Source organism: Symphalangus syndactylus, chromosome 6, assembly GCF_028878055.3.
Source record: "Symphalangus syndactylus isolate Jambi chromosome 6, NHGRI_mSymSyn1-v2.1_pri, whole genome shotgun sequence".
Classification (NCBI taxonomy): domain Eukaryota; kingdom Metazoa; phylum Chordata; class Mammalia; order Primates; family Hylobatidae; genus Symphalangus; species Symphalangus syndactylus.
The window spans coordinates 66,451,384-66,479,043 of record NC_072428.2 but is presented as its reverse complement, the minus strand read 5'-3'; the positions used below and the strand labels follow the sequence as shown (position 1 = coordinate 66,479,043).

At 38.2% G+C, this 27,660-nt stretch overlaps 2 protein-coding genes across 18 annotated transcripts; one reads left to right on the top strand and one right to left on the bottom strand.

Moving 5' to 3' along the window:
• CREBZF (CREB/ATF bZIP transcription factor) lies at positions 1-9,837 on the top strand. 16 transcript variants are annotated; one of them, XM_063641510.1, is made up of 5 exons: positions 2-1,315; positions 1,529-1,606; positions 1,838-1,952; positions 2,678-2,746; positions 4,538-7,121. In XM_063641510.1, the coding sequence occupies exons 1-2, from the start codon at positions 255-257 to the stop codon at positions 1,542-1,544; spliced, it is 1,077 nt and encodes a 358-aa protein (XP_063497580.1). In that variant the 5' UTR covers positions 2-254; the 3' UTR covers positions 1,545-1,606; positions 1,838-1,952; positions 2,678-2,746; positions 4,538-7,121. The 16 variants fall into 16 exon arrangements, with proteins under 16 accessions (XP_063497576.1, XP_063497580.1, XP_063497581.1 ...); XM_063641506.1 differs by lacking the exon at positions 1,838-1,952 and having other exon boundaries at positions 1-1,315; XM_063641511.1 differs by lacking the exons at positions 1,838-1,952; positions 4,538-7,121 and adding an exon at positions 7,156-9,837.
• Positions 8,888-17,384, bottom strand: TMEM126A (transmembrane protein 126A). Of its 2 annotated transcripts, XM_055283103.2 has the most exons (5): positions 17,222-17,384; positions 15,042-15,137; positions 11,137-11,330; positions 9,723-9,837; positions 8,888-9,121 (listed from the first exon to the last, which is right to left on the bottom strand). In XM_055283103.2, the coding sequence occupies exons 2-5, from the start codon at positions 15,128-15,130 to the stop codon at positions 8,929-8,931; spliced, it is 591 nt and encodes a 196-aa protein (XP_055139078.1). In that variant the 5' UTR covers positions 15,131-15,137; positions 17,222-17,384; the 3' UTR covers positions 8,888-8,928. The 2 variants fall into 2 exon arrangements, with proteins under 2 accessions (XP_055139078.1, XP_055139079.1); XM_055283104.2 differs by lacking the exon at positions 15,042-15,137 and having other exon boundaries at positions 17,222-17,358.
• Between the last annotated feature and the right edge of the window lie 10,276 nt (positions 17,385-27,660).

Below are 27,660 nucleotides of genomic sequence, written 5' to 3'. Positions count from 1 at the left end.
AACCAGTGACTTCCGGCTAGGCCGTTGTCTGGGTGGCGCGGTCGAGTCATCGCAGGGCCCCACCGCTTCGTTCTCCCGTCCCTCCCCGCGCCTTGGCGCGGGGGGTCGACTAGCCAAGTGAGGCGGGAGGCGACTCGGACCTTTCCCTGCATTTCGTTTCGGCCAGTGCCGGGGGCTACCCGCCCTGGGATCCTTGGGGCCCGTGAGGCCCACTCTTAGCGGCCCAGGCCTACCGCGGCCCGCCGCCGGCCCTCATGAGGCATAGCCTGACCAAGCTGCTGGCAGCCTCGGGCAGCAACTCCCCAACCCGCAGTGAGAGCCCGGAGCCGGCTGCAACCTGCTCGCTGCCCTCGGACCTGACCCGGGCGGCAGCGGGGGAGGAGGAGACGGCGGCGGCCGGATCTCCCGGCCGCAAGCAGCAGCTTGGCGACGAAGGAGAGTTGGAAGCCGGGAAGGGGAGCCGCGGCGGCGTGGCCGTGCGCGCGCCCTCGCCCGAGGAGATGGAGGAGGAGGCGATCGCCAGCCTCCCCGGGGAAGAGACGGAGGATATGGACTTTCTGTCTGGGCTGGAACTGGCGGATCTCCTGGACCCCCGACAACCGGACTGGCACCTGGACCCCGGGCTTAGCTCGCCGGGGCCTCTCTCCTCGTCTGGCGGAGGCTCGGATAGCGGCGGCCTGTGGAGAGGGGACGATGAGGATGAGGCCGCGGCTGCTGAGATGCAGCGCTTCTCTGACCTGCTGCAAAGGCTGTTAAACGGTATCGGAGGCTGCAGCAGCAGCAGTGACAGTGGCAGCGCCGAAAAGAGGCGGAGAAAGTCCCCAGGAGGAGGCGGCGGTGGCGGCAGCGGTAACGACAACAACCAGGCGGCGACAAAGAGTCCCCGGAAGGCGGCGGCGGCCGCTGCCCGCCTTAATCGGCTGAAGAAGAAGGAGTACGTGATGGGTTTGGAGAGTCGAGTCCGGGGTCTGGCAGCCGAGAACCAGGAGCTGCGGGCCGAGAATCGGGAGCTGGGCAAACGCGTACAGGCACTGCAGGAGGAGAGTCGCTACCTACGGGCAGTCTTAGCCAACGAGACTGGACTGGCTCGCTTGCTGAGCCGGCTGAGCGGCGTGGGACTGCGGCTGACCACCTCGCTCTTCAGAGACTCGCCCGCCGGTGACCACGACTACGCTCTGCCGGTGGGAAAGCAGAAGCAGGACCTGCTGGAAGAGGACGACTCGGCGGGAGGAGTCTGTCTCCATGTGGACAAGGATAAGGTGTCGGTGGAGTTCTGCTCGGCGTGCGCCCGGAAGGCGTCGTCTTCTCTTAAAATGTAGGGTCAAGTAATCTGCTCTTTATCCGCGTTTACCCCTTTCAACTCCCTTACACCATGTCAAACTTACCTTAGTGGGACATCTTCACCGGACACATTTCAGAGGAGAGAAAAAAAGTAATATTGAATCTTAAAGTGTTTAGCTAAAAGCATGAATGTGACACAGTAACCAACTCCTAATGATAACATGTGACTATTAAATCTCTCTGACAGTTTCTTTTTTAGGTGATTTCCTTCCTGCCAGGCTCCGTTGTAGGGGTTACAGAACAGTCGTTCCCGCCTCACAACCTGGTAAGGATCCATCTCTTCCCGTAACGCTCATGCTCTGCTGCTTAGTCTACTTTAATGGGCAACATCTCAGTTTGTGTGTGTGTGATTTTTTTTTTTTTTTTCTGTTTTGGAAGGTGGGAGGGAAATCTAATTTGGGCCCTGTCCACCCTGGAAACAGACTTGTGCTGGTCAAGAATGTATTTAAGATGCCTCTTCTGGTTGAAATAGCTATTAATGTGTCACCTTATTCAGACTTGCGTGTACCTAGCTCTTCTGTCCCCAGTGTGGACATGGCCTTGGATGACATCGGTTCCAACTGTACACTGAAACCTGCTTATAGAGAGACAGTTTGGAGACAGTGAAACAGGTGAAGTTGAATGGAAGTTCCGAGTTGTACAAGGTGCAAATTGGAATTCCGATTTTAGGGCAACTTTTCAGAGGTTGACAATAAGTATTTGGGGCATGCACAAATGTGTTAGTTATTTTGCTGGAGGTGACAGGTATCTCTTAAATATCAACAATGCCTTTTAGTTTTCAGTAAGAGATACAGAAACAGTCTATATGGAGTAACAGATTTTAATGTCTCACCATTAGAGAAGTTGGAAATTAACATACATATCAGACTCCTGTGTTTTAGTTAATTGGAGAGTAAGAATGGCTAATGTTTCTTTGAGGACCAGCAGTGATTACCCTATCACTGAGTACAAATAAATTGTTGAACATCTTTATTTTTGTTGTATTAAAATTTTAGGTTAAATTTATATATGTATGATTAGATATTGAAGGTTGTGAAATGTGAATGAAAACGTGTAAAGTGAGGCTTCACAAAGAATCTTATTCTCTGTGTTTCAAAAGTATTTGTCCTATTTTAAAATAACTTTTTAAATTGAGTGGTTCTGGCCACTTAAATGACACGATTGGCACTATTTTCCCAAAGGTGGGATTTATTCTTCCCTTCAATCTATTAACCAGTTGTATAAATTGAGTTATGGTGTCCTTCAGTGTAAGAGGCATTAAGAAATTCTTTGTGAAACATCACTGCTTGATAAAGTATATACGTATTTAGCATCCTTGTTTTTCTTTGTGCTAAAGTGGATACAGCTGTTGGGGCAGAAGAGACGGGACCAGCTGCTGGCCACATTTCCTGCTTTATTTTAAAAGGTAGTATAAGAAATGAGGAAAAAGAGGTAATATCAGGGCTTCTGCTGTTTTTTATTTTTAAAATGTTCATAATTAAAAAGTACTTTCCAGCAGTCCAAAGATGTAAGTTATCTTACACATAAAATGTTTTATTTTGTTGTTATTTGGTTATGAAAATGGAATCCTTGTTCTTGCACAACTGTAAATGTTTTGTTGCTAGATAATACGATTTGAGACCTGAATTGGTCTTTGGTTTCCAGTGCATCACAGCATATTTTGTAAAATCATCTACTACTGCACTTGAGCATGAATGGGTAGTAGCCAAACTCACAAATTGGAGTGATGAACCTGCTTATACCTAAGGGCAGGAGCAAGCCCCTCACAATGCAGCTGCATGGGTTTTTAGTGCCTACTGAATTTTATATATATATATATATATATAAAAACCAAAAGTAGTTGGAAAGATTATTTGAAATGACTAATTTGTGCTATCTTTATGAAATATGTTAAATGTAGCCTTTTTGAAACAGAAGCCTTGAATTGAAATTTAACTAATACTTGAACATTTTGTATATATTTCTTTGTATATAATTTTGTGCAGTACCAATGACAAAAATATGGTGTCATAATAAAACCAGGTTTGTTGATCTTTTAGTTATGGGCTCAAAGAATTTATTCATCTCTAACATGACATTGGAAAATAATGGATAAAAATAGGAAAAATGATTGTTGTTAATGCTGACTGTGGGTCTTAAAAGGTTCTGGAAAGCAGTAAGTTCATTTTTCTAAAAACTATAACATTCTGTTGGAGTATTTTCTTCCTTACGTCAATACTTTTCCTGCATTATTTGAAATTGTGGGCTGGGGAGAAACAGTAGTCAAAGCTTTCTGAATTGAGATGCTTTGAAATTCCAAGTGTAGATTTTTAGAATGTCATTTTATAAATGGCAGTTTTTGGAATTACTTGATAAAGAACTTTTGAAAATGGAAAGATTAGTATGGCCTATTTTTAAAGCTGCTTTGTTAGGTTTCTTATGTTTTATTAACTGTCTTTTCTCAGTTTCCATTTCATTTTTTTTTTTCTAGTTTTGGTGACTTAGTGATTTTGTCATTTTTTACATCAACTTCATGGTCTTGTTTTTACATGGTGATTGCATGTATTTAGGATCTATCTAATAGGGGCTTTAAATAAATTTGGTCATATTTATGTGTAAGCACATTTTACTGTAAATGTTTGGGTTTCTGAATTTAAACAGATCTGTTTATTTCAGTATGTAGTAAACAATATCTTAAAGTGTCCGATTCACTACTTGTTAATTAAAAAAGTTATGATTAATGTGAAACTGTTGTCTTACTATTTTTAGAAAATTGTGTTCTGGATGATTAGCACATGGATAAAGGAGACTTCTGGAATATAAAATGGATTGTTTTTGAAATTTCTAGGTTTGGCTCTATTTACTGTAATGGTTGAAAACAATTTAGTATTTGGGTGACCCTTTTGTTTTTCTTCTAAATGTGCCTCTATGGTAAAATACAGAACTAGACTAAAGATGTAGCTTTTTAATATTTGTCTTCGATGGTGGCAGGAGTTCATACATTAATTGAACTAACACATCATATTTTGACCTACTATTTCTATCATATTGACTTACTGTTTCTGCACTTCTTTGACCAGACTTATCTTAAAAAGTCCACTTTTGTTAAAATGTAGTCACACCTCTGATATAATCCAACAAAAAGTGTTCAAAATATTTTAAATATTTGTGCATTTTATAATCACTAAATTAATCTCTCTCTCTTCTCTTTAAACAGCTTAGCAGTGTCTGCAAAAACGAATCTTTTCCTACAACCTGTTAACTGACTGGACTGATGGTAACAAAGTAATTGTGAGAGCCATGTCGGTCAAAAATTTGGCATCTGCTGAAAAAAATGAATGCCATTTTCAAGTTCCCAAATTACTTCTATACTGATTTCACTTTCCAGAAATGGAGATATGAAAAGATTCTCTGGAATCCTTGAAAGACTTAATAGAGATACATGAGACTAAGTTAATATTGGAACAAAATTATACTTTGTCTTTCATGGGAGTGATACTCAGTTATTGCATATCTTTACAAAATTGTAACCTTTGGAGAATTACAGTATTTCATCAAGAAATTAGAGTTTTTACATAATCAAGAGCATATTCTATGGAATTAACATTTAGTGGACTAGAATTACGTAAGCAGGCCATCAGTGATCACAAGGCATATGAGTTTGTATTTATTTCCTGGAACATGAGAGCTAATTTGGAGTACAGACAGACACCCTGCTGAGTAGAATATAAAAATTAATGTAAAGTTCTGAACTATAAAGAGTAGTCCTTTTAAATAGATGCATTGATTTGTATATCTTTGAAAAAGTTGATTATGATTAAATGTGTGGGTAGTTAATTACAATTTAGGGTAACAACCAGGATGTATGGATTCTGAGGTTTTGGCTTCTTGAGCTTTCTCTTGAGTACTTGATACTGTTTTTTGAATATTTTGAGGTTTCTAATTAATGGTATGCTAGTTTCTACTGTTCTATATAAAAATTTATCTAGTGTTGTATAAGGGCTTTAGTATTCTGGATGATGGGAGTGGCTTTTTGTGGCATATGGTTGTTTTACTTAATTGAAATATTTTTTCAGTTTATTACAAGTGTGAAAAAACACTCAGAACTCTGGATTGTTTTATTTCATTTTTGTTGGATTATGTTAATACATTCCTTCACCTGGTTTAGATTGAGTCATTTTATCTCACTCATTTGGAAATGTGCAGCTGACAGAAGAGGGATTGGGGTAGGAGATTGGCTCTTACTTCATAATAAATATACAGTTGGTTATTGTATTATTCAAAACTTGTTAAATCCAGTCAGTTTCTTACCATTTTAAATGTATTCAGTGCCTGTGAAGCCAGGCAGCAAAGAGTATTCCCACTGGCTTAAAACTTAAGTGCTGATGCTCCTACAGTACAGCTAGTTACAATTCCAGAACCCAAAGGCCTTAACTACTTTGGTGACCTTAACTACTACTTTGATAGAACAGACTGGGTAATTCACTGATAAAGAGTCATTATCTTTTTAATATGTGATTACCTAGTTCAGCATTTTGAATGTGTAGTTTAAGGTCTCTCTGATTTAGTAAAATTTTAAAGCTAAATAATCTGATGACTCTTGAAAGTTTAATTGGTACTATGACATTTATGTTTTTTTCCTCCAGACTCACAGCCAATACAAAGTTTTGAGACTCTCCTAAATGTTAATATTTTTGCTGTTTTTCTGAGCTGTTTTTTTATTTACTTACCACCTAAGCTGGGGATCAAAAAGGGAATTCTTCCATTAGAAATTTGTAGTGTTATGTGTGGCCAGCACAGTATTTTTCAGATTTGAATTTCAGTACCTTTATGTGTAGCCTCAGTACTCTCAACACCAGTCACTCTTTATTGTCTTAAAATACTCCATACTTTTTGTTGACCCAAAATTGTTGAAAATATTTTGCTCAGTTTTCACAATGAACTAATTGAAAAGTGTAGTTACTGTGTTGTAAACATTTGTGTAGTTCTGCTAATATACTGATTTGAATTTTATTTATCTTAACTTCCTTTAGCGTCTGCCTCCAAATTTTGTCTTTGCTGTATACCCACTGAGATCAATTCCCTAGACCCCTCTAGCTCTTAGTGTACTATAATTTGGGCTTTATAAAATATATTAATGTCTTAATTTAAATAGAATGTGAGCCCTCTTTTTTTTTAAGCCAAATAACTACACAAAAGAAATTATAAAAGATTTAGTTTGTCTACTGTGACTAGACTGAAATATTAAAAATTGAGGGTAGTTTACTTCAAGTGTTAGCTACAAATGACTCAGTGTCCTTAAATAATGCAGGTATCTGCCCTCTGAACAAAAATTTTGGCAAAGTAAATTTGTAGCAACAGACTTAACATGATTTATTGTTTATGTTGCCCATTTATGCTAATGGAAAAGATAATTTAAAAATTTGTGGCAGAGGACAGATATTAGAAATACTTTTTGGTTACAGAAACCATTGTAAACTCATCCTCAATGGTATTATGCTAGGGAGTAATTGGACTAGGAATGTTTAAATGTGCTCAGTCGTCAGAGAACTTAGTTATATCATTGGGCTTTGAATTATCTAAGTTGATTACATAATTCTATATTCTTAAGGAGTCTAACTCGGTACTTGGGTTAATGCCAGAAATTACTTTCAATTCATTGTTTTTTCACTGGGATGAGTAGAACTCTGCTTTTAGTAAAAGTGACAGAATGTAGGTAAAATGGATGATTTGGGGTCAGAGCTTTTCATCTTGATATTTTAGCCTGTAAAATAAACAGCTATATTGTTTTGCCCTTTAAATGTTATATATATCTTTCTGTCTTTCTTTCCCGAGTTGTAAAAGTAAAGCATATTCTTTATAGAAAACTTGGAATATCCTGAAGGGAATCAAGAAGAAAAGAAAAATCACCCTTATAACTCTATAAGCCATAGAATATCCACAGTAAACATTTTGGCATGCTTCCTTTCAGTCTTTTGTGCATATAGATTTTTTTGCCTCATAACTGGGATCATTTTTTATATAAGGTTGGTAGATAAAACATTTTATGTGCCTGTTAAAAGAACAAATCATCTTTGCTTTCTGAAAAATTGAGATTGTATTTTGTTAATTTCACGAGTTTTTCATCTTTGGCAGCACAGCTTTATATTTTTCTTTAAACAGAAGCTAAAGGCCAGTTTCACTCACAAAGGTGCCTTTTCTAAATTATGCATAATTTTAAGTAGCATAAGATTACTTAACAGATATGTCACTATTTGGAAGTAATAGTTAAGAGATTCATGAATAATCTTGGATGCCACTTAAAATTTTGTTTGGTACTTCTCTGTGATGATTGGCTTGCTTCATAAGTGTTGGTTTAGATCTACGCTGTCCAGTACTATAACCATTAGTCACGTGGCTAAACATTTTAAATGGATTAAAATTAAAAATTCAGTTACTCAATTGCACTTGCCACATTTCAGGTGCCCAGCAGCTACATAGGCTAGTGGCTAATATATTGACAGTGCAGATAGAAAATATTTCCATCATCACAGAAAGCTCTGTTGGACAATGCTGATTCAGTTGCTGTCACAAAAGAAAATGGTTTAGAGAACTAGGATGAGAAATGTTAGGAGAACAGAAGAAAGCACATCAAAAATTTAAATGATCTTAGGAAATGAACCAACTAGGATATTTCACTGAGGGTCAGAGATATTAGTTAATTTTGTGATTCTAAATATCCCACAATAAATGGAAGCTTGAAAGACTACCTGAACTAAAAATACAGCTTTCCAAATAAGGTGACTCAAAGTAGGTAGGTCTATATCATAATAGCTGAAGCTGAGCCTGAATGACTCAAGAAGATGATTGATTGATTTGAGGAAGGTTGTTAAATCAGTTCTAAGAATCTATGGATTGGCCGGGCACGGTGGCTCACGCTTGTAATCCCAGCACTTTGGGAGGCCGAGGTGGGCGGATCACGAGGTCAGGAGATCGAGACCACGGTGAAACCCCGTCTCTACTAAAAATACAAAAAAATTAGCCGGGCGTGGTGGCGGGCGCCTGTAGTCCCAGCTACTCGGAGAGGCTGAGGCAGGAGAATGGCGTGAAACCGGGAGGCGGTGCTTGCAGTGAGCCGCGATTGCGCCACTGCACTCCAGCCTGGGCGACAGAGCGAGACTCTGTCTCAAAAAAAAAAAAAAAAAAAAAAAAAAAAAAAAAAAAAAATCTATGGATTAATAATTTGAATTGAGAAAGTGAATTATAAGTAACATTTGGTATAGTATATTGATACGTATTTTTTCACTTTTTATTCCTGTTTGGCATTATGAAGTCTTCAGTGTAAAATACTATATAGTTACTTTTTCCTCTTGTGTTACAGACCAAACTCAACACCTAAGGTAAAAAAGAGCAAGCAAGGTAGAAGAGACAATACTGGGCAAACTAGTGAAGTTAAACTTGTTTAAGTGGGTAGCTTTTACTTAGATTCAGCCTTTTGTTGCCCTGTGTAGCCTTTTGTTGTAGGTCCCAGAATTATACCTCGTGATAAATTACAAGTCTATGTTTATGCATAACATTAGACATAAACTGTTTTTACCATTTTATTTTTGTTTACATATTTGTTTAAAATCAGTAGATTTCTTGGCCAGGTTCAGATAACTGAAGGGCCTTTATAAGTAGTTTATATTGTTCAGACCCAAGGTATGCTGAAAACGTAGTCTGGAGCACAATAGGAAATAACATCTTTCTAAAGACAGGCTTAGAAGTTCTAATCCAGTAACTTAAGATGTTCCCTTTGTGTGGTAACAGAGCTGACTGATACCTGTAAGAAAACATTGAGATAGTTCAATAGAAAAGATTGTTGTATCAAGTGGCAAACCTATCTATGATACATATTAGTCCTAGAAGTCTTAAGTTAAAACTAAAGATTAAAGTAAAGGTCTTCAGTGTCTATTAATCCCAAAAACTTTTGTTTCTTTATCCAGTTTGCTTCAAGGCTATAGCACAGATTGCTGATGCAAGAGTCCAACAGAGAATAGCCAGAATTATTTTAGAATAGAAGGCTAATATAACAGGTAGACATTTTCTGATGGAATTTTCCTTTAGTGCAAATGTTCAAACTCATCCAAGATAATTGTTTATATGATAGAAGTTTTATGCATAATACTGTTTGCAGCTTTGTAGTTAGTTTAGTATTTAGTACACAAATTAAAGTTAATACCCTGAACTACACACCAAGTGTAACTGTTTGAAATTCTTGATCAGTAGAATTTCATTATAAGAAAAAACAGGTCTTGCTAACTTCTAATCAAGAGGGTAACATTGCCTTTGGTCTAAATGCCTTAAAAACAAAATATATTTGCTGCTTTAAGTTGTGAGTTTTATAGGTAATCACATATTATAAAAAGTTTTTCATTTCCTACCTGGCTGCTAGGCCACCATTTACAGGTATAGCCAAGAAAACAGGGTATAGACCACCAATAACAAGACCAATCAGTCCACTCCGTGTTATGGTACAGGTTTCACAATCCAAATCACCTAGGAAATAAATTGAAGGTCATGATAGTCAAGCAAACATGATTTAAAGACTGTAAGATCCTCTTTTGTGTATCAGGTATTTTTCAGGCAATATATCAAATGTAATTCTACAAAGCATGTTAAAAGGTATAATTACATCTATGAGTAACTTAAAATAGCTAGGAATAATTGGTAAAACTATTTTAGGAAAAAAAATTCTCTAATTTGTTCTCAACTTAGAGATAATAATCTCATGGTTTGGGCTGCTGCTAGCTTTCTGCACTTGTTTTTTATCAGCAGACCTGGGCTAATATTTTCACTCAGTCTGTTCAATTAAATGGGCGATAGCTCTTCCTTGATCATAGAAATTGTTTCCACTGGTCATGGGAATTAAAACAAAATACTCGTCAAATTTAAACAAATTTGGAGCAGCACTTAACAGAAAATAAAATTTAGATGGACTGCCTTCCCTAGCACCTATGGTAATATTTTTATTTGAAATAATCAAAAGATTCAGCACACATGGTAAATTTTCAAAAGGAAATCAAATCTCCATGTATTTGATAAACGTATATGCATTTAGTGCTTTAAGAGATTTACTATATAGAGTCTTACCACCATAAAAATATTTTCCCCCTTTAAGGAACTTCTCTATAAAATATAAATTAAAAAATCTAAGGTAGCCAACGTATTTATATACATTTGTATATATATAATATTTCCATATATATAATTTTCAGATATATATATATATATATGGATTTCCAAATATTTCTTACTCTAAATGAGCACTGTGAGAAAGATATGTTAGAAAAAGGAAAGTATTGCCAGGTGCAGTGGCTCACGCCTGTAATCCCAGCACTTTGAGAAGCCAAGGCGGGTGGATCACCTGAGGTCAGGAGTTTGAGACCAGCCTGGCCAACATGGTGAAACCCTGTCTCTACTAAAAATACAAAAAATTAGCTGGGCGTGGTGGTGGGCACCTGTAATCCCAGCTACTCAGGAGGCTGAGGCAGGAGAATTGCTTGAACCCAGGAGGTGGAGGTTGCAGTGAGCCAAGATCATGCCAGGGCACTCCAACCTGGGCAACAAGAGCAAAACGCCAACTCAATTAAAGAAGTATTTAGAACTGCTGTGTATGTGCATCTTGGTTGGTAGACCATGCTAATATGAATTATTTGCCACATTATATAGGCTAGCAAGATTTAATCTTAACACTGCATTACAGCATACAGCTACTTGATATTAATAAGTATGGACTAAAGCTGCAAATAACATATACTAAGGCAAAGTCTTTGGTGATAGTGAAGTAGAATTTACCTGTATTTAAAGGAAAACTTACAAAACATCTGTAAGTTAAGTCTGTTGTAAGAAAAGGTATCCCTGCCATTGGTAAGCCAGCAGCTATACGAGCCTTTGTCACATTCAAGATGCGTCGAAAAAGACTGTTTGCTATGAGGCCACAAAGAGCAGCATTTAATCCAACATAAACTGATCCATTTTCAAGTAGACTCCTGAAAGGATGAGAAGAAAGAACTTTTTCTTTGGCATTATTGTGTGTGTGAGCTGTCCCGATTTTGACATGTGTTATAGGACTTTGGGAATACACTAACTGGATACAACATCTATCCCTTATAGAACCAAAATCTTAAAAATTGCTTTATATATAGGTTTTTGCTCTTCTAGCAGCCAGTGGGTGCCTCTCCTGAGCTCCCATAATAATTCTTACCTCTCTAGCACAACACATTACAAGACAGTACTATCTTATATAATCACTGATGTACATGTCAGGCTTCTACACTAGTCTTTAAACAACCAGAAGACAATGGATACAAAGATGTATTCAGCCTGACACAGGAGATGTTCAATAATGTGGAGTTAATGTGATTTCTTTCACTCTTCCCTGAAACATTAGTGTCAGGATTGGGAGTATTAACATTTAAGCAATACGCTATGCTAGGTACTTTATAACAATCCATTGATGAGAAATAAACTGATGTTTTGAGGTAGTGGTAGAACTGGATTTGAAGCCAAGGTTATGTATGAACTTTTAACCTATGTCCTATGCATTCTTTAGTTTTGGGAAAAAGTAATACCTTACATGATTGCTGAATATTGAAAATACTGACTCCAAACTTTTCAGGCTACTACTTAGCTTTTTTACCACTTGCATTGCCATCTACAATACAGTCTTAAAATTTTCATTACTCTTAACTAGCCAAAGTAGCCACACACTACCTCCTCTAACTTCTATGGCTTACACTCATCTTAAAATAGCTTTTCTAGGAACTCAGCTTCCTACCTTGTATAAGGTATTGCTTTTCTTATCTGACACTTTGCAATCATGATGCCTATCACTCACTGAGAGCTCCACTGTGTGCAGCAGACTTACTGCTAAAGGCACAAAAAATTACCTTCTATCTTCAAGGTTAACATAGTTAAATATTACTGGAGAAGAAAGAGATGTAAACGAGATATAACAGAAGTCTATGAAAATGGTAATGGTTGTACCAGACAGTGGCAGTTCAGGAACTTGGAGTACATAGATTATAATTAGTGATGACAGCCTGGAGAACCTACCAACCACAAAAACCATGTAAATGTGAAAAGCCTATTTTTTTTTTTTTGTGGGGGTTGGGGGAATAAAAAACTTGAACACTTCCTCTAAAATATTTCATCATAAAAATCATGTGAAATATATATTATGCCCATTTTAAATCCCAATGCTCAGGTAAATAATTTGCCTGTATGTATATATAATATATATAAAATACATATATACATGTTATATATGTCCATTTGTTTACAAGTATGTTACATATACAAATAAATAAAAAGTAGTACAAGTGAAATCTGCATAGCAAACTTTGTTCTCTCCCAACCAGATTTTTCCCATAGCTAAAGTCAAAAATGTTTAGTTAATTAAAAGCACAAAATTGTTGCCTAGCAGCCCCTTGCCAGTTTCCAAAAAAGTACCTATACCAACTAAAAACTCATGACTTTTTGATAAGGCATACACAAGAAATAGATATGAAATAGCCCAAATTTAACAGATGACAAACATGTATGTGAAAGTATTGCTGTAGATCAGAAAATGAAGTTTCTGATATTAAGAAAGCTCCATACACCGAAGGACATGCCAAGTAACTGTTAAATACCTGATTAATAATCCAAGAGGAAATGAAGATTCAAACTTAGAAGATAAAATGAGAATGAAGAGAAAAAATAGGAACAAGGCAAAGATAACAGGACACTGTAATCTGCCTAGTTTAGATGCCAATGATTGAAAGATTTATTGCCTCTAAACTAAATTTTGCTTTACAGTTCCAGGTATTCTTTCTAATTTGGTAAAGAACCCAGTGACAGCCTGTTTTCTTCTCTTCAAAGCTGCCACCATCTACTCTTTTTTGAGACAGTCTTGCTGTGTCACCCAGGCTGGAGTGCAGTGGCATGATCTCGGCTCACTGCAACATCCGCCTCCCAGGTTCAAATGATTCTCGTGCCTCAGTTTCTCCAGTGGCTAGGACTACAGGCACGTGCCCCCATATCTGGCTAATTTTTGTATTTTTAGTAGAGATAGGGTTTCACCATGTTGGCCAGGCTAGTCTTAAACTCCTGACCTCAGGTGACCAGCCCGCCTCCGCCTCCCAAAGTGCTGGGATTACAGGTGTGAGCCACCATGCCCAGCCTACGCTTCTTTTGTTAGTCTTTCTCACTTTCCCTATGTTGCTGGCCTGGAAACATGGACATAGTTCCTTTTTTGCTTTAAAATGTTTTCTGTTACCTCAGGAAAACAACTAGAAGGGAGTGGAGCTGGAGTGTGGGGGAGGGGGGTAAAAGAGCTTTTAAGATCTCACCAAGTTTTTACTACTGGCCTTTTTTTTCTTCCCCTCGGAGATCCTTGTTGTGAACACTACTGGTCTTGATTTATAGGTTCTCCCTGATTAAGACGGTAAGTGGCAGCAAGATGGGGATTTGTTCAGTTTTCATTCCTGAAGATAGCAAGATTATGCTTCCAGAATGTATTTTAAATCCATCCTCTTTTCATCTCAGGTGTCACCACCCCTACCATCTCCGCTCACCAGGATTACTATGCCGTTTTTTCTACTGGTCTTTGTGTTTCCTTTCTTTCCTACTTCAAATCTGCTTTCCAAAAAGCAGCTGGAATGTTCTTTAGAAATGCTAACATCATCCCCCTGCTCAAAACTATTCCTGGTCCTTATGCCCACTTCCTTAGTACTTCAGTAACAATGGTTACTCAAGTACCACAAGCCTTGGCTATCTTGTGGCTAGGCATATGCCATTACCTCTACTTAAGACACTGTCCCTCTCTCCTTCCCAGGCAGCTGCTTTTCATCCTTTTATAGTCAGACCTTCTTGACTGTCAACAAAATGTAAGACATTTTGTGGAAGTACACATTAGCTGCCTGGCAAAGATCAGTATGTTCCCTATACTGGTTTTTCTCTTTAATATTTTTTTTTTTTTCTGTTTGAGACGGAGTCTCGCTTTTGTCGCCCAGGCTGGAGTGTAGTGGTGTGATCTCGGCTCACAGCAACCTCCGCCTCCCAGGTTTAAGCGATTCTCCTGCCTCAGCCTCCCAAGTAGCTGGGATTACAGGCACCTGCCACCATGCCCAGCTAATTTTTGTACTTTTAGTAGAGACGAGGTTTCACCATGTTGGCCAGGCTGGTCTGAACTCCTGATCTCAGGTGATCTGCCCCGCCTTGGCCTCCCAAAGTGCTGGGATTACAGGCGTGAGCCACCATGCCTGGCCCTCTTTAATAATATCTTACAGATGTTTAGCCATGATCCTATTTCTCTGACATTCTCTATCTTGCTATGTGTGTTCTACGGTACTCTTAGACTGGTAAGCATACTGACAGAATGAACTGGAAAAAAAAAGACATTTTAAAAGTTATTTTAAAGTTTTGTTATTTAAATGGTCTGTAAATGTTTACATTTTACTATACTCCAAGCCTAATGGAAAAACTCAAAACATTATACAATTAGATATGTCCAAAGACATGAGTTCCAGCCTCACCTTCCACAATTAGCTATGTGATGTTGAGCAAAATGGTTAAACGCTCTCATCCAGGCAAGAAAAGGGCAATTTCCTCCTCACATTCCATGTTGTTTATACTCAAACCAGATAAATTTGAGATAATGAATCAATGGTGAAAATCCACCTGATAAAAGGTATTTTTAAATTAAGAAGGGATCTTACCTTTCTGCCTCTGGAAGCTGGTTAATTTTTCTGGATATATCAACAATTGTTATGTTTTCCTTGGCATTATTGGATTTATGATTTTCCATTTTGAGCCTTAAAAAACATGAAGATATCATTTCTCAAGAATTTATACAAAGAATTTTAAAAACCTTCTGAAGACTAAAAATAATACTGTAGAGCTCATCTGGAAAAAATCATTGCATATATATTATTAAAAAAAAAATCTAAGTGAAACAGAAACCAGAACATGAAAAGCAACACATAAAGCTTTTAGGAAATAGAGAATATCTTCATAATCCTTCAAAGTATTTCCTAAACAATTCACAAATAGCACTAAACATAAAAGACTTATAAAACTAGCAGTATTGAAGTTAAGAACCTATGGTTATCAACATATACCATAAAGCTAAGCTAGTGTGGGAGAAAACGCAACAGAACTGACAGAGTAGTTAGTACCCAGAACATACATGGAACTACATATCAACACGAAAAAGGTAAGCAGCCCTACAGAAAAACTGACAAAATATTTGAACAGGCACTTCACAAAAAGGAAAGTTAAACGGCCAATAAACATGAAAATATGCTCACCTTCATTATAACTGGGGGAGCAACCTACAGTGAGATACCAATAGGTACCCATAGGTTAGCTAAAATTAAAATCTGACAATTCCAATTATTGGCAAGAATGTGGGGTAGCTAAAACTACATTCTGTGTACAGAATGTGGGGTAGCTTTACCCAAACTGTACAGTCACTTTGGGAAAGAATTTGGTATTATTTAGCAGATAGAAGACACACATACCTAGCAATTTCATTTCTAGGTATACCTGAGATCAGAGCTCAGCAAACTTTAAAGGGCCAGATGTAAATATAGTAGGCTTTGCATGTAACATACAGCCTTTGTTGAATATTTTTTTTTTTAAAAAGCTATAAAAACATAAAAATCATTCTTAGCTGGGTGGCTGTACCAAGGCAAGCGATAGGCTGCAATATGGCCTACATGCCAGTAGTTTGTTGATATCTGCACTAGTTAGGATGAAAATGTTAAGGGAATGGTGAATGATGAAGATTTGGCTCAGGTTTCAGGGTAACAGTTAAGAAAAATAAAGGCTGGGTGCAGTGGCTCACGCCTGTAATCCCAACACCTTGGGAGGCCAAGGCAGACGGATCACCTGAGGTCAGCAGTTCGAGACCAGCCTGGCCAGCACGGGGAAACTCCCTGCCTTTTAAAAATGCAAAAATTAGCCAGGCACGGCAGCAGCTGCCTGTAATCCCAGCTACTCGGGAGGCTGAGGCAGGAGAATCGCTTGAACCTGGGAGGCGGAGGTTGCAGTGTGCCGAGATCTCACCACTGCACTCCAGCCTGGGTGAGAGCGAGACTCCGTCTAAAAAAAAAAAAAAAAGTTCAGGGCACTCGTTTAATTATTTATTGCTACCTGTTTTATATCGGTAAGAGGTCATTTGGAAATGTTGAGTACATTGACATTCCGTATCTCTAGACTTAAAGTTAACCTAATAAGTACAATGCAGCCTTAGAAATTTACATCTAGGTTTCTGGTAGTCAAATTTTTGAGGGCCTTGGCTACGATAAGACACAATCCCTGCTGTACAGGAGCTCTGAATGATTTTGTGTATGGGGTGGTGAAATATATAATCAAATTCAGTATGTATATATTGTACTGAGGGCAATTAAGTCACTCAATTCAGTATAAGTCCTGACTGGGCAGCCCCTGTGGGCATTTTGTCTCCGATATTAATAACAAATACCTATCAAAGACAACGCCGTCTGTAAAAACTACAAATATTTCGAAAGATTTTTGTGTTACCTATCTCATGTCATTCTTGGAAGAGCTCTGCGAGATAGGCAGTTTGGGGCCTATCTGAGACACAGGTAAAGTGGGGTCTCTGAAAATCAAATTTGGCCGTGGTCACCTTGTAAATTGACAGTAAACCTGGGATTAAATTCAATCTCAGGCATTTTTCCCTTCTACTGGGTTAATTTAAATATAAGGTGTTTCCTTCTAGAGTGCAAAGTGAAGAGAGGCAGCACCAAGAGCCAACTACACTTCTACTTGCTCTCATTTACGCGCAGCGCTGCTGGTAGCTAGCGTATCACCGCGCCGCGCTTCTCCTTACACCGGGACATTTACTTCACCCCCTCCCCCGGAATACCAGTACCTTATACTCTCCTCCCAGCAGCCTGTGGGTGCCTCCTCAGGTCTTCCTCAGCCACACCGGGGGTCACTGCGGCCTTTGCTCAAATTGCCTGGGCGCAGCCATCTTTGGCTGACTCGTGACGCGGCGTGGGCGGGCGCCGGGTCGCGGCTGCTAATTGGACTGCGGGACGGAGGTTGCAGCCAGGAGCGGCTTCGGGATGAGAGGCTTCCGGCCTTAGGAGGTGCCGGGCGGCTAAGCGTTGAGGTTTGTTTGCCAGGCGTAGAGTGTGCTCATTTCACCTACTCTTGCCTCCCAGGACAGAACTTGTAAAAATTGTGAAATTTCGAGATATAAGTTGGGTGACCCTCGGTCAGCCTCTTCCATTGAAAACGTACCTCGGGCATATTACTTAACTTCCTGGTCAGTAGAGCCTCCTTACGTTCTTGGCATGGGGTAAATGAAAACTGCACAGCTCTTGGCATGATAGCTACTCAGGTTAAAAATAAGTCAAAGGGGAGCTATTTCTTGGCTCTATGAATTTTCTACTCTCCCTAGGAACTTAAGCTCCCTGTGCCATGTTTTGATCTGTATTGATTGCCCTACCATAATCAGCACCTCAGAGCTGAAGCTTATTTTTCTGAGGATTTCTCGTGTTCTCCAGAGTACTGCTTATTTGGAAGCAGTGTTGGGTGAAAGTCATCTTATTTCTTCTTGCTTTTTAAGCATAAATACTAGAAAATTTAAAATTATATATGTGGCTTGCATTATATTTCTATCGGACAGTGCTGTTTAGAAGGTACCTCTAATGCTCTCCTCCCAGCAGCCAGTGGATGCCTCACCAGGTCTTCCTCAGCCCCGCTGGGGCTCCGTGCAAACTTTGCTCAGTTCGCTTGGACTAATTAACCCAATAGAAGGGAAAAATGCCTGCAATTGAATTTTATCTTAACTCTATTAAGATTAGCAGTAAACATTGTGCCAAAAAATATATAACTAACTGTAGCAATAAATACATGATCATAACACATTATCAGAAATCTTAATTATTCTCATCCTCTCAAATTTCTGAACAAGTGATAAAGTGTTGCATTGTCCAGATAATTTTTATACTCTCTCTCCATTGCAGGGTTGCTTTAGGCTCCATAGTGCCAAGAAGTCTGTAATTGCAGTTTCTAAACTTGCACAATAGAAAGACTTATTTTCATGAAGGTGTACAAGAAGGAAAATTCCTAGGAATTTTATTTTTGTTTCTTATTTTTTAGACAGAGTTTTGCTCTCGTCGGCCAGGCTGGAGTGCAATGGCCTGATCCCGGCTCATTGCAACTTCTGCCTTCCAGGTTCAAGCGATTCTCCTGCTTCAGCCTCTAGAGTAGCTGGGATTACAGGCGTGTGCCACCACGCCCAGCTGATCAGCTGATTTTTTTTTTTTGAGACTGAGTCTCGTTCTGTCACCCAGGCTGGAGTGCAGTGGTGCGATTTCGGCTCACTGCAAGCTCCGCCTCCTGGGTTCACAGCATTCTCTTGCCTCAGCCTCCCAAGTAGCTGGGACTACAGGCTCCCGCCACCACGCCTGGCTAATTTTTTTGTAGTTTTAGTACAAACGGGGTTTCACCGTGTTAGCCAGGATGGTCTCTATCTCCTGACCTCGTGATCCACCTGCCCCGGCCTCCCAAAGTGCTGGGAATACAGGCGTGAGCCACAATGCCCAGCCTCGGCTTATTTTTTAGTAAAGACAGGATTTCACCACGTTGGCCAGGCTGGTCTCGAACTCCTGACCTCAGGTGATCCACCCGCCTTGGTCTCCCAAAGTGCAGGGATTACAGGAGTGAACCAGCGTGCCTGGCCATCTAGTCTTTTACTCACTTCGCTTTTCATCTCAAGGTTTTAAGCAAACAAATGACAATATTCTGCTCACTACCTTTGCCTGAATGGAATTTCACGAGGCCTTCTCTGTAACTGTCTGTGTTTCCTAATTATGCAGAAACTATAAACCACCATCTTGTAGAGAATAATGGCCAATAAGGTTGAAAAGTTAAAAAAAAAAAAAAAAGAGTGTAGAATACTTCAAATGCCAGACTGAGAATTTGCTCCCTTTTGTGTGCTTTATTTTCTGGGAAACGTTAGTTATTTAAAAATGGGAGTTAAAAAATTCATAGTTGCCGGGCGCGGTGGCTCACGCTTGTAATCCCAGTACTTTGGGAGGCCGAGGCGGGCGGATCACGAGGTCGGGAGATCGAGACCACGGTGAAACCCCGTCTCTACTAAAAATACAAAAAAATTAGCCGGGCGTGGTGGCGGGCGCCTGTAGTCCCAGCTACTCGGAGAGGCTGAGGCAGGAGAATGGCATGAACCCGGGAGGCGGAGCTTGCAGTGAGCCGAGATTGCGCCACTGCACTCCAGCCTGGGCGACACAGCGAGGCTCCGTCTCAAAAAAAAAAAATTCATAGTTACACTATGATAAGATGCATATGATGTAGAAAAAAATGGAGGCAATACTGCAGATGGAGATTAGATAGGTGCCTCCAAATAAAAATCTCAAGGACATCTCATACTCCAAAGCTGAAAATCATATATGTTTTCCTCTCTCATATCTACTGTTTCCTGTCTCAGGGCTTGACAGCACCATCCATTTCGTTGCACAAACCAGAAACTTAAGTTCATCCACATTACTCCCTGCAGACTAATCAATCGTGAACAATTTATTGATTTTCTTCGTAGATATTATTTACACAAATCATCTCTTATTTAGGCACTTGAGGTGACTCTTTATTCTCACAGATTCCACTCATCTTCCTTTCAGCAATTCTCTACATAGCGTCTATGCAGACAATTTAGCTGAACTTGGGCTGTGCATGGAAGAGAGGGGATAGATCTGTAGCCAGAAATCTGCAGTGGCTATGATGCTTGCACCAGACAACTGTAAGCTCTTTTTGGAAATAGGAAATAAAGAACAATTTGTCAAAGCGTATTTTTCTGTTACTAAAAATACATGCAATTCTTTCGATTTTAAAAGTTTTGAGAAATGCCTAAAAAGATGATTTAGTTTCTTGTAGCTTGTCTGAACTCTCTAACAACAGAATATTGACACATAAAATAGTTAATCTTAATAAAAGAAAATGGAATTTGACCACTTGTCACTATCTTTATTGCTACTACCTATTATCTCTTACCTAGACTGTCTATAAAATCCTGTGTCACACAGAAAAATTGCTGGGATATGGCTTTGACTTAAATGCTGCATGAATCTGCTGAAAATAGTTGATCCAGGAAGATTCCATACTTTTCAAAGATAATAATCAAAAAATAAAAGAGGGACTTCAAGCTTCTGGAAGTGACACAGTAGCTTATGTTGGACAGACCCTGTTGCAAATAACAACTATAAACTCTCGACAAGGAAGAGATTCTTTTCAAAGACCCTGGAAAGCAACCAAAATAGCATGAAAACACAGGAAGGTATACAATTCTTGAAAGATGGGAAAAATAGTGGGTAAGATCCACATTTATGCAGCTTTTTTTCATGAGGGCATTAGTCTGTGCAGTACACGGGGAATAGAGTGCCAATATAAAGCAGCATTCTTCCCATTCTAAAAAACTCAGAAGTTGAAATTTGGAAATGCGAGATCAACTGAAAATTGGGGCAGGAACCTTGAAAAGGGAGCCCCAAAATCTGTCTAAAAAAATCCCCTCAAATTTTTGGCTGACATTATAACAGTACATGCATGTGGTAAGACCCAAAGAACCCAATGGACAGCAACAGCTGGAAGACTGGAAGAGATGAAGTGAAATTTCAGCAATCATCTGATGCTGGGAAGATAGTGTATTTTTGAATATTTAAATTCAAATATTTGAAATTTAAATATTTCCAAGTTGTACAGACTGGGTGAAAACTTTGGACATTCCACTGAGCAACATCTTAGAATTAATGACTACATCCAATGACTAAGGGTTATGCCCTAGAATCAAGGGCAAAATCAACCAAGTCAATATTTTAAAAGAAAAAATCAAATTAAGCAAAAAGGAAATCAAAGAGGAAGGAATAATAAAGGTAAGAGTGGAAATAAAGAGAAAAGACAAAAACAATAGAGAAAAAACCAACTGTGATTCTTTGAAAATATTAATAAAATCAATAATCCCTAATAAGACTAATCAAAAGAAAAAGAGACCAAACAACTAAATCTTTTTGGAGTGAAAGAAGGGACATTAATACGGATTCTACACACATTAACAGGATAAGGAGAGGATATTATGAACAACTTTAACCCAATGTGTTCGACAATTTAGACAAAATGGACAAATTGCTTGGTCTTACTGTTAATTGCTTATCTGGAGAGTTACAATTTATTTTTTCTTTTACATCTTATAACCTACAACCTTGCTAAATTAAGCAGGATTTTAAAAATTACATAGATAATTTTATTCTTTTCCAATCTGGCTAGACTCTCCCATACAATGTTGGCTAGAAGCAATAAAGCAGACATTGTTGCATTTTCTCTGATCTTAGGGGGAAGTCATTCAGTTTCCCACCATCATCATGTTAATTACAGGTTTTTTGGTAAATGCTCTTCAAAATCTTAAGGAAGTTCCCTTCTTTTCCTCATATGCTGGGAGTTTTTATCAGGAACAGATGTTGGATTTTGTCAAATGCTTTTTCTGTATCTATTCAGATGATCATTTTTTTTCCTTGTTTAGTCTGTTAATACAGTGAATTATATTGTGTAGGGGCTCCACGTTCTCCAGCCATTTTTCCATGTTGTGACCAAAAATCACAGAGTACCTTGACTGCTTTGTGACCCGGCCAGCTGCAGGTTTTTCTTAGCAGGCTTCAATCCAAACTGAGACCTTAAACATTTCCAGGCACTGATAAAGATATTTAGGTTGTTGCCCAAAACACTAAAATAAACTGGCCCGGCCCTGAGTCAAATTCCTAAGCCCTCATATAAACTCCATATCCCCTTGTTGTGAACTGCTAGCTTTTTCTCTTGCTGTTTGTGGTGAGGATTGCTGCAGTTCACTCATATAAAATTTCCTCTAATAAAAGCTTTGGACTGATCACCCTGGTGTTTAGTGCTTCTTTCTTTGAATCCCAGCCAGCCCAGTCTCAGGATGACTCAGGACATTCCCTTGTGGAAACTCCCCTGCTGTCACGTTTAGGGTGACTCCTGCTGTGGGTTTGGTGGAACAAAACATTGAGTGATTGTTTTAAATATTAAGTCAATTTTGCAATCCTGGAATAAGCCCTGCTTGGCCATGAGGTACTATTCTTTATATATATTTTTGTATTTGGTTTGCTAAAAGTTTGTCAAAAGTTTTTATATCAATGTTCATGAGGAGTATTAGGCTGCAGTTTCTTTCCTCAAAATGTTTTTATCTGGCTTTGATATCAGGATATTGCTGGACTTATTGAATGAATGAGTTGGCAAGTGTTCCCATCTCTTCAATTTTTTTGGAGAGTTTGCATCATATTGTTATTATTTCTTCCTTACATGTTTGGTAGACTTTACCAGTGAAGATTTCTGGATCTGAGTTTTCCTTGTAGGGAGGATTTAACTACAAATTCAATACTCATGATAGATATATGGCTACCCTGATTATCTATTTCTTTTTGAGTGAACTTCACAAATCTTCACAAAACAAGATCAAATATTCATTTATTCATTTCACCTAAGTTCTCAAGTTTATTGGCTAAAATTGTTCAAAAATATTTTCTTGTTATATTTTAACATCTGTAGAATCTATGGTGAAACATCTCTCTTGATATTGGTCACTTATATCTTCCCTTCTTTATGCCCGATCTGTCTGGCTAATTGTTTATTATTTTTGAAAATCTCAAATAATCACCTTTTGGTTTTATTGGTTCTTTTCTACTGGTTTCCGTTTTCTGTTTTTTCCCCCTCTGTTCTATATTATTTCTTTCTTATTCTTATCTAGGATTTAAGTTGCTCCTTTTTTTCTCATTTCTTAAAAACATACCTGAGGTAATTGATTTGAGATCTTTTTCCCCTCTAACATATGTGTTTATCATTACAAATTTCCAAGTGCTGCTTTAATTATATCCATAGATTTTTAAATGTTCTGTATGAATTTAATTCAGTTCAAAAGAATTTCTAATTTCACTTTGCTTTCCTCTTTGGCCTGTGGATTATTTAGAAGTGTGTTAGTTTAGCAATAGTTCCAATTTTCCAGATACCATTTTGCTACTGACTTCCAATTCAGTTCCATTCTGGTCAGAAAATATACTTTGTATGATTTGAATCCTTTTAAGTTTATTGAGATTTATAAAGTAGATTCTGGTCCATCTTGGTAAGTGGTCCATGTGTGCTTGTAAAGAACGTATACTCTGCTGTTGTGCCAAGAATTCTAAAAACATCAATTAGCACAAGTTGGCTGATGGTCATTATCCTTTCTGAATTTCTACCAACTTGTTTTATTAATACTGAGAGAAGGTTATTGAAATCTCCAACCATTATGAGGATTTTCTGTTTCTCCTTTCAGTTCTATCAACTCTTGCTTCACGTTATTTTCAAGCTCCATTATTGTATAAATAAACACTTAGGATGAATTGATCCCTGTATAATTGTGAAATAACCTCCTTATTCCTTGGTAATATTCTTTGCTTTGAAATCCACCCCCTCCCTCACTCCCTCCCTCCCCTCCTTCCTTCCTTTGAATCAGGGTCTCACTCTGTCACCCAGGTTGGTGTGCAATGGCACAATCATGGCTCACTGCAGCCTCAACCATCTGGCAAGTGATCCTCCTGCCTTAGGCACCTGAGTAGGTAGGACTACAGGCCACTATGCCCAGCTAACTTTTTATTTTTTGTAGAGACGGGATATCACTATGTTGCCTAGGTTAGTTTTGAACTCTTGAGATCAAGCAATCCTTCTGCCTTGGCCTCCTAAAGTGGTGGGATTACAGGCATGAGCCACTGTGCCTGGCCTATTTGATATCACTATAGCCACTCCAATAACTTTTTTGATTAGTGTTAACACAACGCAGCTTTTCCTATCCTTTTAACCTATTTGAGTCTTTAGATTTAATGCAGGTTTTCTTTTAGGCTATATAGCTGGATTTTGCTTTTTATGTAAATTAGGCAATTTCTGACTTTTCATGGGGTGTTTAGACCATTTATGTTTAATATGATTTTTATATTTTAGAGTTTAAATCTATCAGCTTTCTATTTGTTTTCTATTCGTCCTATCTGTTCTACATTTCCTTCTGCCTTTTTTTGGACTAATTGAATTTTTTTCCATTTCATGTCCTTTCGTAACCTACTAGTTATAATTCTTTTAAAAAACTGTAATGATTGCTTTAGCATATATAGTACACATGTAGTTTCCTAAGCCTATCTTTAGAAAGTACCACAAACTGGGTGGCTTAAAACAACAAATTTATTCTCTCACTGTTCTGGAGGCTTTAAGTCTGTAATTAATGTATTGGCAAGGTTGGTTTCTACTGGAGGCCCCGAAGGAGAATCTGTTCGATCCTTCTCTTTTAGCATCTGGTAGTTGCCTGCAATCCCTGGTGTCCGTTGGTTTATAGATGTGTCATTCCAATCTTTGCTTCTGTATTCACATGGTGTTCCCCCTTATGTCTTTGTGGCTTTACGTGGCCGTCTTCCCTCTCTGTTGTGTTTGTGTGCTCAAATTTACCTGGTATTATAAAGACATCGGTCATTGGATAAAGTTCATCCTAATCCAACATACTGCATCTTAACTTGATTACATTTGCAAACACCCTATTTCCAAATAAGGACATATTCACAGGTACTGAGCTTAGGATTTGAACATATGTTTTGAGGGGGCCAATTCAACCCACAAGAGTATCTTTATCATGATCTACTTTCAAGTAGTAGTATGTCACTTTATGTATAGTATTAGAATTTTATACCTTCGTGTCTTCCCTCCTAGTCTTTGAGTTATTGTCATACATTTACTTCTACTTGTTATAAACCACATAATATATAGTCATTTGTCTTTGAAAGAATTTTTAAAAATAAGGACATTTGTATTTACCCACAGATTTCTACTGTTCCTCATTTTTCTAGATTTCCATCTGATATCATTTTCCTTCTATTTGAAGTACTTCTTCCTTTAAGATTTCTTAGAATGCAAGCCTTCTGGTGATTAATTATTTCACATTGTGTAAATCTAAAACAGTATTTGGTTGCAGGATTTTGTTGTTGTTGTAGTAAAAGCACATAACATTACATTTACCATCTTAACCATTTTTAACTGTGTAGTTCAGTAGTGTTAAGTATATTCACATTGTTATGCAACAGATCTCTAGAACTTGCAACACTGAAACTCTATACAATACTAATTCCTCCTCCCCATTTCCCCCAGCCTTTGGTAACCATCTTTCTACTTTATTTCTATAACTTTGACTACTTTAGATATCTCGTATGAGTGGCATTACACAGTATTTGTCCCTTTGTGACTGCTTATTTTGTGTAATGTCCTCAAGTTTCACTTATGTTGTAGCATGTGGAAAGATTTCCTTCTTAATGCTGCATAGTATTTCGTTGTGGGTATTATACCACATTTTCTTTATTAATCTGTTGAAGGACATTTGAGTTGCTTCCACCTGTTGGCTATTGTGAATAATGTGCAAAGGTCTCTTCAAGATCTTGTTCTGAATTGTTTTGGATATATATCCAGAAGTGAGAATGCTGTATCACATGGTATTTTAATTTTTTGAGGAACCACCATACTGTTTTCCATAATGGCAACATTCACAACACAGTGCACAAGGATTCTAACTTGTTATTTTGTTTTTTTGGATAGTGGCCATCCTGATGGGTGTGAAGTGATGGTTTTGATTTGCATTTCCCTAATGGTTGGTGATGTTGGTGTCTTTTTATATGCTTAGTGGCCATTTGTGTATCTCTTTTTTGAGAAATGTTTATTCAAGTCCTTTGCTCATTTTTGAAGTTATTTGGTTCTTGTTGAGTTGTAGAAGTTCTTTATATATTCTGAATATTAACCACTTATCAGATGTATGATTTGCAATTATTTTCTTCCATTTTTTAGGTTTCCTTTTCATGCTGTTTTTTATTTTGAGACACACAAGTTTTTCAGTGTGATGTTGTCCCAATTTGCTTGTTTTTGATTTTGCTACTTATGCTTTTGATGTTGTATCCAAGAAATAGTTGCCAAATTCAATGTCCTGAAGAATTTCCCCCAAGCTTTCTTGTGGTAGTTTTGTAGTTTGCTTTGTCTTTGGGTTCACTAATCTTTTCTTCTGCAATATCTAATCTTGGGGAAACTCTGGGGTGGATTTCTTTGTTCCTGTAGTGAAGCTGGTGGGGTTTACGGCTACCAAGATTCAACTATTCATGTTTATTAATGTTAGTTTGCCTGCTTTTTAGAATGATGAAGCTAGGGGAGTATGGGTTATGCATCTTTGGAAGACTCTTTTTGTTTTTTAATGAAGCTGAGGAAGGTGGTTGAACAAATTCTACGAAATTCAACTTCATGTGTAAAATACGATTTCTTCATTACTAGATTACTGTTTAAACTTGAAAATTCAAAAACTGAATAGTTAATGCAAGATAAAACAACTGTACAAAAGCAGAGAGAAAATTAATACACAATACAACCCAAGCAATGCAGTGCAATGCAATAACAACACAAAAGCAGGGGGAAAATCACATGGTGAAGGGAGTCGGGGGAAATGAAGAGGTAAGAGTGAAGGTAAGTTCTTGTCAGAGGGACCATATCTTAGTTATTATTATACACCTATTAGGAAAAACAGACAATGTAAACACATTTACTGAGCAACTTCTACATGCCAGGTGTGGTATGGTATGGTTCTATGTACTTTACTCTTTATAACCACACTATAAAGCAGTTATTAATATGTTTTAAGAGAAAACACAAAGTTTACATAACTTGCTCAACCTGTATTATTGACTGTTGAATCAACATTGGCTGAATACATGTTTATTCAAATGAAAGATATCTTGTGGATTCTCTTTGGTGGACTTTTTAAATCTTCTCTACAGAAGTGCTAGACTGATAACTACAGACTAGGAAAAGGACCATAATACTTGATATGCAGCAATAGCAACAATAATTGCTGCTGCTATGGTCTAAATGTTTGTGCTCCCTGAATTCATATTTGAAATACTAACCCCAAGGTGATGGTATTAGGTGGTGAGGCCTTTGGGAAGTGATTAGGTCATGAGGGCAGAGGCCCCATGAATGAGGTTATTACCCTTATAAAAGAGGCTCCAGAGAGCTCTTTTGCCCCTTCCATCATGTGAGGACACAAGAAGGCATTACATATGAATCAGAAAGCAGGCCCTCATCGGACACCAAATCCTAGCTTCCAGCACTATGAGAAATACATTTCTCTTCTTTATAAGTCACCCAGTCTATGCTATTTTGTTACAGTAGCCCAAGTGGACTAAGATAGCAGCTAATACATATAGACTTCCTATGAGTTGGGTAGTTTTGATTTAC